Source organism: Nothoprocta perdicaria, unplaced genomic scaffold, assembly GCF_003342845.1.
Source record: "Nothoprocta perdicaria isolate Ctin4 unplaced genomic scaffold, notPer1 scaffold_159, whole genome shotgun sequence".
In the NCBI taxonomy this organism is placed as follows: Eukaryota; Metazoa; Chordata; class Aves; order Tinamiformes; family Tinamidae; genus Nothoprocta; species Nothoprocta perdicaria.
The window spans coordinates 1,771,539-1,785,581 of NW_020454749.1; the positions used below are offsets into that span (position 1 = coordinate 1,771,539).

At 37.2% G+C, this 14,043-nt stretch overlaps 1 protein-coding gene across 1 annotated transcript; it reads right to left on the reverse strand.

The window, feature by feature from the left end:
• Positions 1–1,236: 1,236 nt before the first annotated feature.
• On the reverse strand, positions 1,237–13,195 carry LOC112944036 (granulocyte-macrophage colony-stimulating factor receptor subunit alpha-like). Its single transcript, XM_026035365.1, has 8 exons — positions 13,111–13,195; positions 12,814–12,935; positions 10,710–10,839; positions 9,285–9,414; positions 9,014–9,192; positions 7,036–7,175; positions 4,442–4,474; positions 1,237–1,308 (listed from the first exon to the last, which is right to left on the reverse strand). Exons 1-8 carry the CDS (start codon positions 13,193–13,195, stop codon positions 1,237–1,239), a joined length of 891 nt encoding a protein of 296 aa, XP_025891150.1.
• Positions 13,196–14,043: the final 848 nt, after the last annotated feature.

A 14,043-nucleotide genomic window follows, 5' to 3' on the forward strand; every position in this document is an offset into this window, starting at 1 on the left:
AGAACCCAAGAATGAAACGGTTTGAAGTATTCATAAAGGAAGTGTGCCTGCGATGAATGTTAAGAACAGATTTGCTGATTGAGAAGCTACAGAATAAACTGATACTGTAAAGGCCTTGAGCTGGAAACTAATGTCACTGGTAATCACTCTTAAGCTCTTTTGCTGCACAGGGATGGGACTATTCATAAAAATCAAGCTACATGTAGAGATAGCTCTGGGGCTAGTATTTACAGACCTACAGGCTCAGTAGCTTGGGAGATTTTGACATGAGTTAGATCTCTAGCAGTTGGAAAAAAAGCTTATGCCAGTTGGAGACCACTCTTTTATCGTATGGTTTGGTGTTCTTACTAAATAAATGTTAAGTATTATAGACAGTATTATGGGTTGTGAAGTTCACAACCAAGAGTTGTATGCTGCAGTATCCTCTGTAGGAATAGATTTATGCGGTCAGAGACAATACTTGGTTTTCCCCTTGAACATGTAAGTGGACTCTATCTCTGTGATCTATTCTAATAGCAAGTAAGGGACTGGGAATCTGTCCAGTCTGCAGTCCATGTTGCTGTTGCATGGAACAGTTTTCCCAAAACCAGGAAGAATGAGAGGATGAATAGTGGATGTCATGTCCCGTTGTATCTCAGCTCATACTGGGTCCTATAAATTAATTGGAAATTCTCAAAATAAAAAAGGTCAAAATCTCTCATCAGACAAGTCCTTTTCTTCTCTTGGTAGTGACCTGTATAATCTACTAGTTCCCTGGTAAAGATATCATTGGATCAGAAGATGGGAAAGACATTCCTACACCTCCATATAACCCAAGCATATCCTCAGGATATCCTCAGGAATGGCTCATATTCCTTTACAATCACAAGATATAACCAGCACTCTGGTACTATGTGGCTGCTATTTCTTTTTTGACAAAGAATCACAATTTATGTCTCTAATTAAAAAAAAATTCAATCATATTTGTAAAAAAAAAAAAAAAAATCCAAAAAAAAAAAAAAAAAAAATCCAAAAAAAGACAACCAAACAGCTGAAGTCAGTCCAAATTCAAAGCAAACACAATGGGATTTCAAAAAACTGTTTATGAGGTAACAGTCTCTTTTAGCTTCACTACTGCCTTTGTATTTGAAAAAGAAGAAAAATGGAGAAAACCTGCGGATTATGTCAGAATTTACAGAAAGATAAAGCTTCATCTGAACTGAGAAAAACACTTGCAGATTTCTCATTTTACTTCGGTTATTTCACTAGTTCGGCAACTAATATYATCTCTTTGGGTTCTGTTGTTATCGACTGCATTTTGTACTCAATCTGCAGAAAATAAAAAAAAAAAAGTCCATTAGTTTTATAAATAAACATAGCCTCTCCTAGCTTATTTGTAATTYTGAGAGTATTTCAGTATTTGCTGTATATTTTATAGGAATATTTCACTTTATTGCTTAGCCAACAAGTTTTCCTTAGTAGGATACAACTGAATTTTTAACCCCTCTTTAGACTCAATGCAGGCACATGGGTTTATGCAGGCTTAAATTTAGGCAGAGAGAATTTATGGTTTTCTCTAGCACACAATGCAAATTTTCATAAATCTTCTCAAAGATTTATTGCTGGAATATTGGAATGTATTGCTGGAAAGGGATGACTAGATGTAGGTGAGCTGCTGGTCAGTGTGCTTGTCTGCTGAAACCACGTGTCTGTTCACTGCATTCTCTTCTATCATTTTACAAAATCCTGTTCCTAACTTCTTTCTCTGTCACCTTCCTCCCCACCTTGTAGGCATGYCCTAGACAGCTTCATGTTGGACTAACTGGTGAGCAGGAGGAGACTCACACCTGGAACGACCACGGTCAGGGCTGGTGAGCAGGTCAGGGGTCCTGGGAATGGGGCATAGACATTTGGTGGACTTACAAGAAGCTGATATGGGAGGGTCTAGCGCATGTGGGTTGCTGTATGTGCAGATAGTAAAGGTGGGTTAAAACACCCTTGGTGAATTTCATCCCTGTTCTGCTGATGAAGAGCAGCAGTTATTCTATCTTATGCTCTTTATCATCTAAGCACTGCCTTTTAGATGTCAGTAGAACCTTGAATTTCATACTTTTTTTCATAAATAGGAAAAAAAAAAAAGATACCTCTAGAGTTGTATCAGGCAGTACCCTAAATGTGTTTTTGGGCTCTGGGATTTGTGGAAATGCTGCTTTCCAACAGCCAGTCCTGGAGACCAAAAGGAGATGGAATAGAAAAGAAAAAATAAGTAATCAGCATGTACAAAACAACTGCATCCCTAAATGAGCTCTTATCCTTCCCTTCCAAAGCAGAATAAATGAAAGAAAAATGTAAAATACATATTGTGTCAGCACAGAGTGAACACCATTCAGGAAAACAGTAGGCATTCTAGTGAATCTTCCACAGTCTGTATTGGAAAGGACAATCAAACTGTGTGTTTGCAATAAATTTATTACATCAAGGAATCAGGCGATGTACTCTACAGACAGCATACACTACAAATATCCACAGCAGTTGTACTACTAATATGAGTAATAACATATAATTGCCAAGCGGGGACTTTGGATATGACACTCCAGTGCACACATCTCATTTTATTTAATTAATTATTTCATTTAATTAATTATTTTATTTAATTGTTATATTTAGTTAGTTAGTTAGTTACTGCACTGCGAATAGAAAAGGTTTTATCTGTGCTACAAAAACACCTCTACCATATTGGTTTTCTAAAGAACTTCATATATGTTTCACACATACACAGGCAAAATAAAATAAATGCATAACTTAGGCCTACCTTTTGCAGAAAAAAATTGTGAGGATCGCCACTAAGAATATTGCAACAGAAGCAATAACTAAAGCCAATATTGAAGGAGAAATAACTTCTTCATTTCCTGATGGAATAACAATTACAATATTTTAGTGTAATAAAAAGAAATAGAGACATAACTATGTCAAACGCCCACTTTGGACTGACTGGTGGATATCAGTCTGAAAGGTTTGTGTGTAATAAAAATCAGCTCTTTAACTTAGTTCCTAAGCAGGAATATATATTGGGAGATATTAACATTGAACCTGTTTGCTCATCTTCTGAAGTAAATGCCCTCTATGTTTTCACTTACACTTGTATAAATTTTAATATTAGTTTTGAATCGTCTGAATGCTTGAGTGTTAAGAGATGTACAAATACTCTTTCCTTTACTTCACAGTAGTGTTGATTGAAACCAAATGTTTGCATGTAAATTATATTTTTGTGTTAGCAGGTGCAAAGCAATGTGTGAGGTAAACAGGAAATAAGTGCATAAAACTAGACCAAAGAGTTGATTTTCATTCTCACCGAACTCAAGAGGTGCACTCCACTCCCCCCAGGCTGTGTTTACCAGACAGAAGTCACTGCCAGCTGCTCTGACTTTCACACGGTATCTCTTTTTTGAGTTGAAATTTTGAAATAAGTAGCTTTTCTTTTCCTAAAAGTAAAGCAATTAAACTGAGAAGCTTTTCTTCATCACATTCTACATGCTAACAGTGTGTAAGGTTCACTTACCACTGAAACTTTCACAAAGTTATGAGAGCATTAGTTATGACAGGAGACTGTGCTACAGAGCAAAATATAAATGCTTGTCTATTATGCATATAACATGCATGAATCCATATATTTCCCTCCAAAAATAACCTTTCTCTCTGTAAACCTTTTTTGTTTTGTTTTGTTTTTGTTTAGAAGAGTTTATGTCTTTTCACTCTACCCTCTAATTTCTTAAGAATCTCAAAAAGTGTGCGTTCTTGATAGTTTCCCTTTCCTATGGCACTTTCATGGAGGACAAAGAGGATGTTGGACTGTCACATTCCAATATTGCTAGGGTGACGTGCAGAATAAACTCTCTGCATGCACCTCCCATTTCTCATGTGCATTATGGCTTTTCAAGACAAAAATTCCATCCAAACCTGTAAAATTTRTATTATTAAAGAAGTTACTCAAACATGCTTACTCTTGGATACTTTCAGAATATGCAGGCTGTGCTAACTAAAGAAGTACAGGATATCTGGAGAACAGCATACATGGATCCCCTTCCTGACAGGCTTTTGTTATCTTTGTTTTTCATAAACAACTAAATTCSTAGGAGATATTTGCTCTGCTTCTTGTCTCTGCTGTCATTGGCATATTAGTTCAAAATATATTCAAAYTTTTGAGGGATAGGGGGTCAGGACATTATAAAACTGAAGGTTTTACAAAATATATAATAGCAATAAGGTAGGATAAATGTCATAAACATTATAATGATTTATCAGTATCAGTTTGGTACATTTAAAAATATATAAATAGGCATCTCAAAAAGCATAGGATATTGAGTGTTGTTATACTGATATTAAAGGAAATTGCATACTATTTGCTTTTCACAGATGTCTATGAAGCCAACATATTACTGATTAACTTAACAGGAAGACTTACAGTTATACTGGTAATGCCTTCCTCTAGATTATCCTGTAAATTAGAAAAAAAAAATAGTATTTTTATGATTGCTTATTTTGTGATTAGATTATAAGTCACATTTTATCTTCTATCTTCTTTCACCCCATGGCTCTTTCTTATCTACATGACAGTTTCTTCAGAGCTGGTGATTTACCTCAGATTTAAGATCTAATATATATTACTTCTACATTGCCAAGTTTATATTGCGAGTAATTCTGCCACGGAAAAGAATTTGGTTTCACCAAAGTAAAGAAATAATTTTTCTTTCAGATTGGTGACTGAACTGAAAATATTTATGCTTAAAAAATAATGTCATTACTTTTAGTCTTAAATGTTATGTAAATATTGTTTCCTTTTCCATCAGATGAAATCTTATGAGGTTGTCATTAGTTTAAATAGATTTTAAGCTGCCCTTTTTTCATAGATACCATAAAATTCACTCATTTTCCTTGAACAGCTGTTACAACTGCAATGCACTGCCGTGACCACTTGCAGCTAGTTACTAGCGAACTGTATCTTCTCCATTTGCTTGTCATAGCACAAGCATCACATGGTGCTGAAGGAACAAACAGATGTCTCTGTGAGGCTGTTCTCTTTAAAAAATCATGGCAACTGGCAGAATTTCCTAATAATTGGAAAAAGACAGCATCACGCTTGCCTTGAATAATGTCAAGAAGGTTCAGGGACCTACAGTTACTCGCACTTCAGGGGAGCTTCCCATCACTGGGAAGCTTGTGGAGCAAATCTCCCCTCTTATAGAAGCTCTCTATAAATATGCAAAGGGCAGGAAGGTCATTGAAAGCATCCAGCCAGCATGTGTTTGCCAAGGGTAAATCATACCTGAACAACGTAGGGTGAGGTGACTGGCACTGCGGACAAGATTTTAACAGAGCCTTTGATTCAGTCTTCCACTGTCTTTACCAATTTAGTCAGAAATGGGCTSCATACAATAAGGTGTGTGGAAAATTGGCCTGCTTAGGGAATTGTGGTAAATGGTGTAAGGTCTATCTGGTGTTCAGTAACTAGTATAGTCCCTCAGGAATTTTACTAGGACCAATACTAAACAATGTCTTCATTAATGACATGGAAAGTGTAACACAGCACAACCCCAGCAAGCTTGAGGACAACACCAATTTGCAGGAGCACAGCTGCTACTTCTGGGAACCTGGAAGGGCTGGAGAAATGCACTGTSAGAAACCTCATGAAATTCAACAGGTGCAAATGCAARGTTTTGCATATGGGAAAGAATAACCCCATACAAYAGGATGGTCTAGTGGCTGACTGCCATTCACTTCCATCTTCATTGAATAAGTCGTCTAAACACCCTTAATTGTCRTGAGAGTCATTTTAAAGGAAAGGAGATATTTGTTTCACAGAGTGTATCCTGATTTGCAACAGACATTGAAGAATCCAAGAAGCTTCACTGCAATTACAGTATGCAAAGGTGATACAAACTTTCCTGAAACCTAATTTTGCTATAAAAGTAAGAAAGTTTTTTAGCAGTTAGTTGGACCTAGGAGAAAATTCAGCTTTGAGAGGGCAAGACCCAACCAGAATAAGCAATGTCAGATAAWAGAAATCCAGGGAATGTCTTGAATCTGTGGCCCAAGCTGACTAATACTGGCCATTTTTTTCACTCTGTAGACACCATCTGCCATCTTGTGGKCATTTGATGCAATTCTTTCATAGCTATGGTAGCTAGCGTCTGCTCTTTTTGAAATGAAACACATCAACCTATTGATGTACAGGTTGCTTTATTGCTTTATTGCTCCTGTATTGCTTTAAAAAGACTTCTAAAATCAAGATCTGAATTTGAATTTCAGGAGATTATATGATTCCCTTATTTTTTTAAATATAGCCTGTGTTTAGATGCTCTGCCTTTCTGTTTTCTCTCACATTTATTTTCCTTTTATTTAACATTACACTGTTTCAGCTCTTAAACAAATGATTATTTTGCTTCCATATGATATCTGGAATATTGTAACCATAACACATAGATAAAAATTGACTCATATGTATTTAACATATGTAATTTTCTATATATATATTCAATATTTCCATGTACTGCATWGATAGGATATATAGAATCTTCAAGCCCCCTTCATCAATCCAGATTCTTTAATTGAATGTAYTGTCCAGTTTTTTATGTTGTCCAGAATTTACAGTCTACCTCTGCTCTTTCATAGAGATAGTACTACTGGAAAAAACTGCAGTTATGGACAGTTCCAGTAAGTCTGTACAAAAGAATAATCTTTTTTTCTTCTTTTTCTGAGTTCTGTCAAAGCCMAAACTGTGGCTGTGTTCAAGTCTTGATCAATCCATACATGCTTCTCCCCGTAGTCCTACACAGTCCTACACACCCAATGTGCCTTCAYTAATGCTTTGTTCAGGGGAATCGAGACAAAAAGATGGAGCAGTACATGGAGGAGTACAAGAATGGAAGAATGGAAGGACCACAAAGAAATACAGTACTACATATGAGAAAGRCTACACTGTAAAAGAGAAAGATCTGTTATATATGTGCGTAGGTAAATGTATGCTAATGTTAAATACAGATTAAAAAAATCTCTTACCTTATATTTTATGTTAACTTCATATTGAAAACAATAATCTTTCCCTGCAYGACTTCTTTTTGGTTGCTGCCACTGAATTAGGCAACCTTTTTGTTTTCCATCACAGTTAGCAGTAACGTTTAATGGAGGCATGAACTTCTCTGAAATGATACAACCAAAATACAATTAAAATCATTTAATCTCTTTTTGTTTTGATAAAAGACAGTGCGATTGCAGGTAACATAACTACAGAGAAAGATTCTTATTTGTATCTATTCTTAGAAACTCTGCTAGATGCATTTGAAAGATAAGCTTTTCAGATCCTTTCTCCAGGATCAGATAAAGACATGGACTGAGCCAGGGAATAAGACTTAGGACAATATCAAGATGCAAAACTCTTCCATTTACTTTAGAAAGTACTTAGAGTTATTTTCTTCTTTTTATGAGGAGTTATTTTCTTCTTTTCCTTATGGAGGAAGAACAAGTTGATGCTGAGGAATCCAAAGGACTTTTCTTTCTTCAGGTCTCCTCACCTGATGCTTCCGTAACAGGAAGATGTGGCTAACTTGTGTTGCAAACTATGCAGTTTAATTCCTCTTCAAAATTAGCTATTAAATTACAAATTTAAGAATGGATCTAGTCATCTTCTCCATATATCTAATCATCTTCTCCATATATCTGCCATAAGTGCAAGCACAAATATGGGGCGTTTATATTTCAACCATCCCCAAGGATACGATGCTTATTGTAAAAACAGAAGACGAATAGTCATTGCCTGCAAAGAAAAATTTTCAAAAAAAGTTTTGTCTATATTACCTTGCTTTGATTTTTAGAGAGCTGACTGGAATATTTAGAGAGAGASTGGACTATTCTCTAGGTGTCCCTGCTTGAGCTGGAAGGCTCTACTAGATGATCTCTAGAGGTCCCTTCCAACCTTAACCATTCTGTGATTCTGTCATGTATTTGGGCTATTCACAGTCTATGTTTATGGTGATTACCTGCAGGGGATTGTCCCTGTAGAAGATATTGAAGTGCTGTCTTTCTTCCTGTGTTGATCTATTTATGCCTGGTTGTGCCTTTACCATGCATGTGTGTGTGCTTATTTGACATTCACATGCAGCTACTGGGCCTGGAAAGGGGGATTTGGAGCAGATGTTCTCCACTGGACCAGCACCTGTCTCCACCACTGGACCAGGCATCCTCTGGGTCCTGCAGTCCACCAGATGCGTCGATTCTTGGCAACATTGATGAATCTCCTATAAATAAATGCTCTAGCTCTGTTCCTTCTCCTTGTAGAACGATGCCTTATCTRCCCGTATTTTTTTTAACACATTATCAAAAAGAGCTGGTCTCTGCCAAATGAGTTGATTCATTCCCATAGTAAATGTACAAGGGTGGAGTGAAATCTCTTACGTCCTGAGGAGCTTGCTGGAGAAAGACTAAACTGGCCTCACCTAGGTTAGACTCTGTGGAAATTCTTCCATGGCTGAAGAAGACAGGGTAGATTGCAGCTAGAGATTTTTTTAACTGATTTCAGTTATCTCTTTTTGACTTTAGGCTAACATTCAACTGAATCAGTTTTCAAGCTAAACAACAAACAAACAAATAAACAAAAAACTATATTTGTATGGCAGAAGAGAAATGTAGAGGATTCAGGTGTAATTCTGGAATCTTATACCCACATCCATTAGYGCATGTGTTTGCATGGCTTTTAGGAAATGAATATCCAACTGGAAAACGTTATCTCTCAGCATTAGTACTCTGTTAGGGTCAGACTTTTCTGAGCTGTTTTTTCTTAATGTCTCTGCCTCCAACTGCTCTAATTCACTTTTGGAATTATATTCTCACAACCACTGGGTCCAGGATCAAAACTTTCTATGGAAAAAGAAAGCCAGTTTTGTAGGGAGAGTTTTCTGCCATGAGTATAGCTTCATTGTGAGAATGAATTCCCTTTTCCCCTCAAGCGAAAATAGAAATAAAGCAGAAAGAAATCACTTACCAATTTTGTACAGGCTGATGTACTCATCATAGAATCGAATCAAGGAGTCTTTACTAGAACCATTTACTATGAAGTAAGTAATTGTATCATTGCTCATGATCACATTTTGGAAGTGACATCCTATGTGTCTCCCATTTTCATCTTTAATATAAAACTCACATTGCTTTTCCTCTTCTTCTCTGTGGGTAGCAAGGTATTTAAGTTGAATGCAGTCAGTGTCATGTGTTGGATCAGAAGTCAGAACTCTGAAGAGCCAAACAAACCTACTCACCTTGAGTTCTGCCAGTAGAGGAAATACTGGGTATCACCTGGAGCATCTCTGCCCACACACCAGGTGCAGTTCATAAGGGAAACATTGTAAATCACACAGGAGAAATTTGTAATGGCTGTCCCGGGCATTCCTGAAACATAGCAATGTCCCATGTCCTCTTGCTACAAACTGGAAGATCTCTGCATGCACTTTAGATATTTTAGGCACTTGCGACTTCAGATGATTATAATGATTATTACTCGGATATTACTTAATGGTCTAAGCATATTAAGTAGCATAACTGGAAGSTGTTTACAGTGACAGTCTCTATGAAGAATTTCTCATGGCTAAAAGCTACAAGGATAAGGTTATCTGATGGAAGAGGGCTCAGAGGAGCCTGTCCTGYTCTAGTACAGGCTGTACGCTAAACAGGCTACTCCTTTGCCTCAAATTGTTCCAGTTCACAATTAGAGACTGGTACCTCAAATTCATTGACTGTAAGATCTCCAATAATACTTAATTGCTGGGAAAAATATGTGTCAATTATCTATCAAATATGTAGGGGAGTGAGGAGCCTAATTGAGGACTCCAGAGAAGAAGAGAAGCCCAAGTCTCTCTAGTCTTAAGTCTCTCTAGACTTCAAAGAGAAAAGCCTACATAAACAGATATAGATGTATGCTTAGGAAATCTTTGTGGTCTGCAGAGATACCTTCTTCCATGTGGAATTAATTTCAGGAATCATTTTCTGCACACAAGAATTTCAATTTTCACCTTCTCCTCCAAACAAAGACCCAATGAGTTTTTCTAAATATTCTTTTTAAAAGGAAGTATGACTTATCCTTAAATCATCCCTCTTTTCAAAAGGAAATAGCAATTTATTGAGGTTTGACAAAACTAGTATGAATGTAATTTTTATATGCTAACTCAAGCTTATTTAATTGAGCAGATCATGATGCTCTCTCTCTTAGCTCTCTTATATGCATTACCCTTCTGATACAAAAAGAGTTAAATTTTGTCAGACATTTCCTTATTGTGAATGAGATAMTGCAAAAAGTTTGTTATGAGATCATGAGTGATATTCTGGTAAAACTAAATGTATCTCAGATTTCTCAAATAAATTCAAAACCAGTATCCACAAAACAATTTTCCTTGGATTTTTAATAACATTTTAAAGGCACTTAAATGTATTCAGTAAAATATTAGCACAAATATTTAAAAGATGACAATTGAAGAGATAGCAACAAACAAGATGACAACTGAGGACTAAAGAACTACAAAGTTATCATAGGAAACTCCTTTTTTGTGACTAGAAACCTTGTCATAATGCTGTGAACAAGAAGCTTGTTGATCACATACAGAACAATTGAATTAAAGAAAGATGTTTTTTACACTTMAAACAGGCAAATTAGAAACAGGCAAATCCTTTCCCAGGGTTGAGCATATTACCTTGTGGAATAAATGTGCATGTGCTTGTATATGTAGTGTTGATGTTCACTGCTGTAACTGAAAAATTTGCACCATTATGTAGAGGAAAAGATATACTGCTTTCAAACTTACAGGTTGTTGTGTTTTCCACCTGAAAAATGATATGCACATGGTTTATTTTTTAGATTTTCATTGTGTATTGGGCCACCCATAGTGCCCCAGATGAGTTCAAATATCCTGGAGCATGTATTTTCACATGGATGCTGCTGGTTGCAATGTTTATACTCAATACAAAGACAAAGTGAGATGTTGGACAAATGAATGGAATAAGAAGCTAGACTGAGGGTCATGTCCCCTAACATTTGCTTTCTGACAGTTAGCATCTAGTCTGAGCAGATAATATAGCTGTCTTATCAACACAATGGTGACAGAAGACAGGGATATTGGTATATATCTTTTTTCTAGAAACTGTCTACTGAAACATTAAACATAGTGTATGGATTGCTTACTGACATTGTAATTGTAGGGAGAACACCTGGGGAAGACCTGGAAAGAAGTTATTGACTTATAGAGCACATGGTGACAAGCTTAGTGTGTGAAATGACCTGTTGATCAAATTCCCATCAGGGCCAGGCACACATATTTCATTTTGGCAGAAATGTCCAGTTGCTTCCTGGACAGTAGGACACTACTTCCTGGACACTACTCAAGGTTAGCACAGCTGGGATAAGGAAATAGATAGTAGATTTAAGGAGCCCTTAAGATGCCACCTGAGTGTCCAACGCACACATCTGACCTGTACTTCCAGCAGCCTCCCATTGGCAGTTCCCAAGGAATCCCTTGCAGTTCCTGGGGCTCCCCACACAGTCTGTAGTCTAAGTGCTTAAATCTACCCTCTTTAACCCTTTATAAACCTTTAGTGTCTTGCAAATAATGTAACTTGAAATGCTCCATCTCTATTTCTACAAAACAGGCTGCCAAGACCTATACATACTAACACAGTTCCTGTTCTTAAAACAGTTCTATATTTGGGGTTGCCTATCCAATCAGTTGCATGAGAAATATTGGGCAAATGGGCTGATACAACTGCAGCTTTCAGCTCTAGAAGAAGGAATGTAGCTAAAGAATAAGCAACACATATATAGGGGGAAGAATTATTATAGGAGGACAACATCATGACTTGAAGAACCTGTAGAAGGCCACTGCCTTAGAAACTAATCTGTTTAACATAAATAACATACCATAACATAGCTGTTAGCTGTTAACATACCATAAAATAGCTACATAATAGAGGAAGGTCTTACTTGCCATCTTCCCTGTGCAAGCATTTCTAAAAACAAACTAAAGCACAAGCAGAAGTTGCCTTTTCATTAAGTCATGACAGTTCTTAAATCATCCACACACATAAGATCCAAGGTTGAAGGCTTGTGTTTGCTGTTAAGTATCTAGCCAGATAGTTTGCTTTTTAGCTATTTATATAGGTTTCCCATGTTCTCAAGCCATGCTGACCTTCAGACTGACCTCGTAAACCCTCCAAGAACATCTAGCTACAGAGATACCATCCACTCAGGTCCGCATTTCTTTTCAGGACCGACTTGGTTTACCTATACAAAAGTGCCTACTACGTGAAATACCCATGGAAGCCCTGTCTGGTCATAGCAGCTACTCTAGAAAGGATGTTTTCACTGTCTTTTGTGTTACATCAAGCAATCCTGAGCAGGTACATCATTGCATCTTAATGGCCACTGAAGTGTTATCTTGAGGTAAGTCAGTCAGGACACAGTCATATAACTCAAGTCTATCCATTGCACTCAAGAATCATCTTCTGCACTTCATGAGCTGTCTCTCACCTAAGTTCCTCTGAAATATGAATATGGGGCAATCTTAAAGTTCCCACCCATCAAGGCCCTGATTTCATGAGAATGCTCTGAAAGCAAGTATTTCATGAGAATGGCCTGAGAATGGACGAAGAGTCTCAGTACAAAGAGGGACCTCACTAAAAACAAGCATTAAAACACAGAATACTTGCCCCTACCAAGCATACATTTTCAGTTACTTAAGAATATGGAAGAAAAATACAAGAGTAATGATTTATCTCTATTAAAATTTTATATAGCAAACTTACCGTTATCTTTACGTTCCCATCAGAACATGAATATTTAGTGAATTTCATGCTGCTCACCCAGCTCAGTTCCATTTTCCTCTGGTTCAATGTCAGATTTCTAATAGGTGAGTCTGCCATCTCCACTGAAAATATCACAGAAAAGTATTAGTACAAATGCAATTATGATGTTCTCAAATTATCAGGTGCAGAGGCTACCCAGCAGGTCTCAGCCATAAGGAAAGTAGCCCACAGCAACCTCTAAAGAGAAGCACATTACACTCCACCTCTGAGGATGTCATACGGGATTACTGTACTCACAGTTTCTACACCGCCAGCCATCACACCTTGGGGCTAACAGCAGCATCCACCGGATCAAGAAGATGAGCCGAAGACGAGCAACCATATTTTCTTCCTTGGAGACAGAAAGCAGTAAAACTCACCCAAAGTGGATGATCCTAATGATCCCAAAGTGAACCATTTGTGCTCGAATTTGCCTCTGTGACTTGCTCATATTGCCTGCCTCCACATTATCCTTCAGTTCCCATATATCTAGTGAGGCAAGATTCCCTACACTGAAGCCATGCTGACATTTTCCCAGCAGGCTGCATTAATTCACGTCCTTAGGGACCTTGTTGTTTCTTATAGTTTCTGCCACCTTACCAGAAGAGAAATCAGAATCATTGTGGTGATTGAGGCTGTGGTTCTCAAGATCACTTTTAGTRTCATTTCATAAATGGGAGTTACTATGGCACTTGGCCAGCACTCCAGCACCAAAATGAGTGATTTTGTGTCTTGGCCAGCAGTTCTGCAATTGCCCAGTTGAGCTCTTTCAGATCTCTCAGATCTCTCTAGTCTTATTACTTGCATTATTGATGCACTTGGTAAACAGCCTGTATATTTATTTCAAAGTGGTTTAGCTTCCAGCTTGTAAGTTCTCATCCGGCTTCAGCAYGACTGATGCAAAAAGTGCACTGAGAATTTCTGTTGCAACCTCATGGTTCCTGAAGGATCCTTTTATACCTCTGCCACCAAAGCAACCCATTGATTCCTTTGCTCTTTCCTGCTGTTGATATATTTAAAGAACTTCTTAGCAGCTTTAGAATATTTGGGAGTTACTCTTCATTTCCTTTTATTCCTTTTCATTTCCTGTTCACATGCCATGTTTACAAGCATTCTGTTTTTCTTCTTTGAGAAAGATTTGCATCTTTTAAAAGCTATTCTATCTTTCCTATGTTGATCTACCTATCTAAA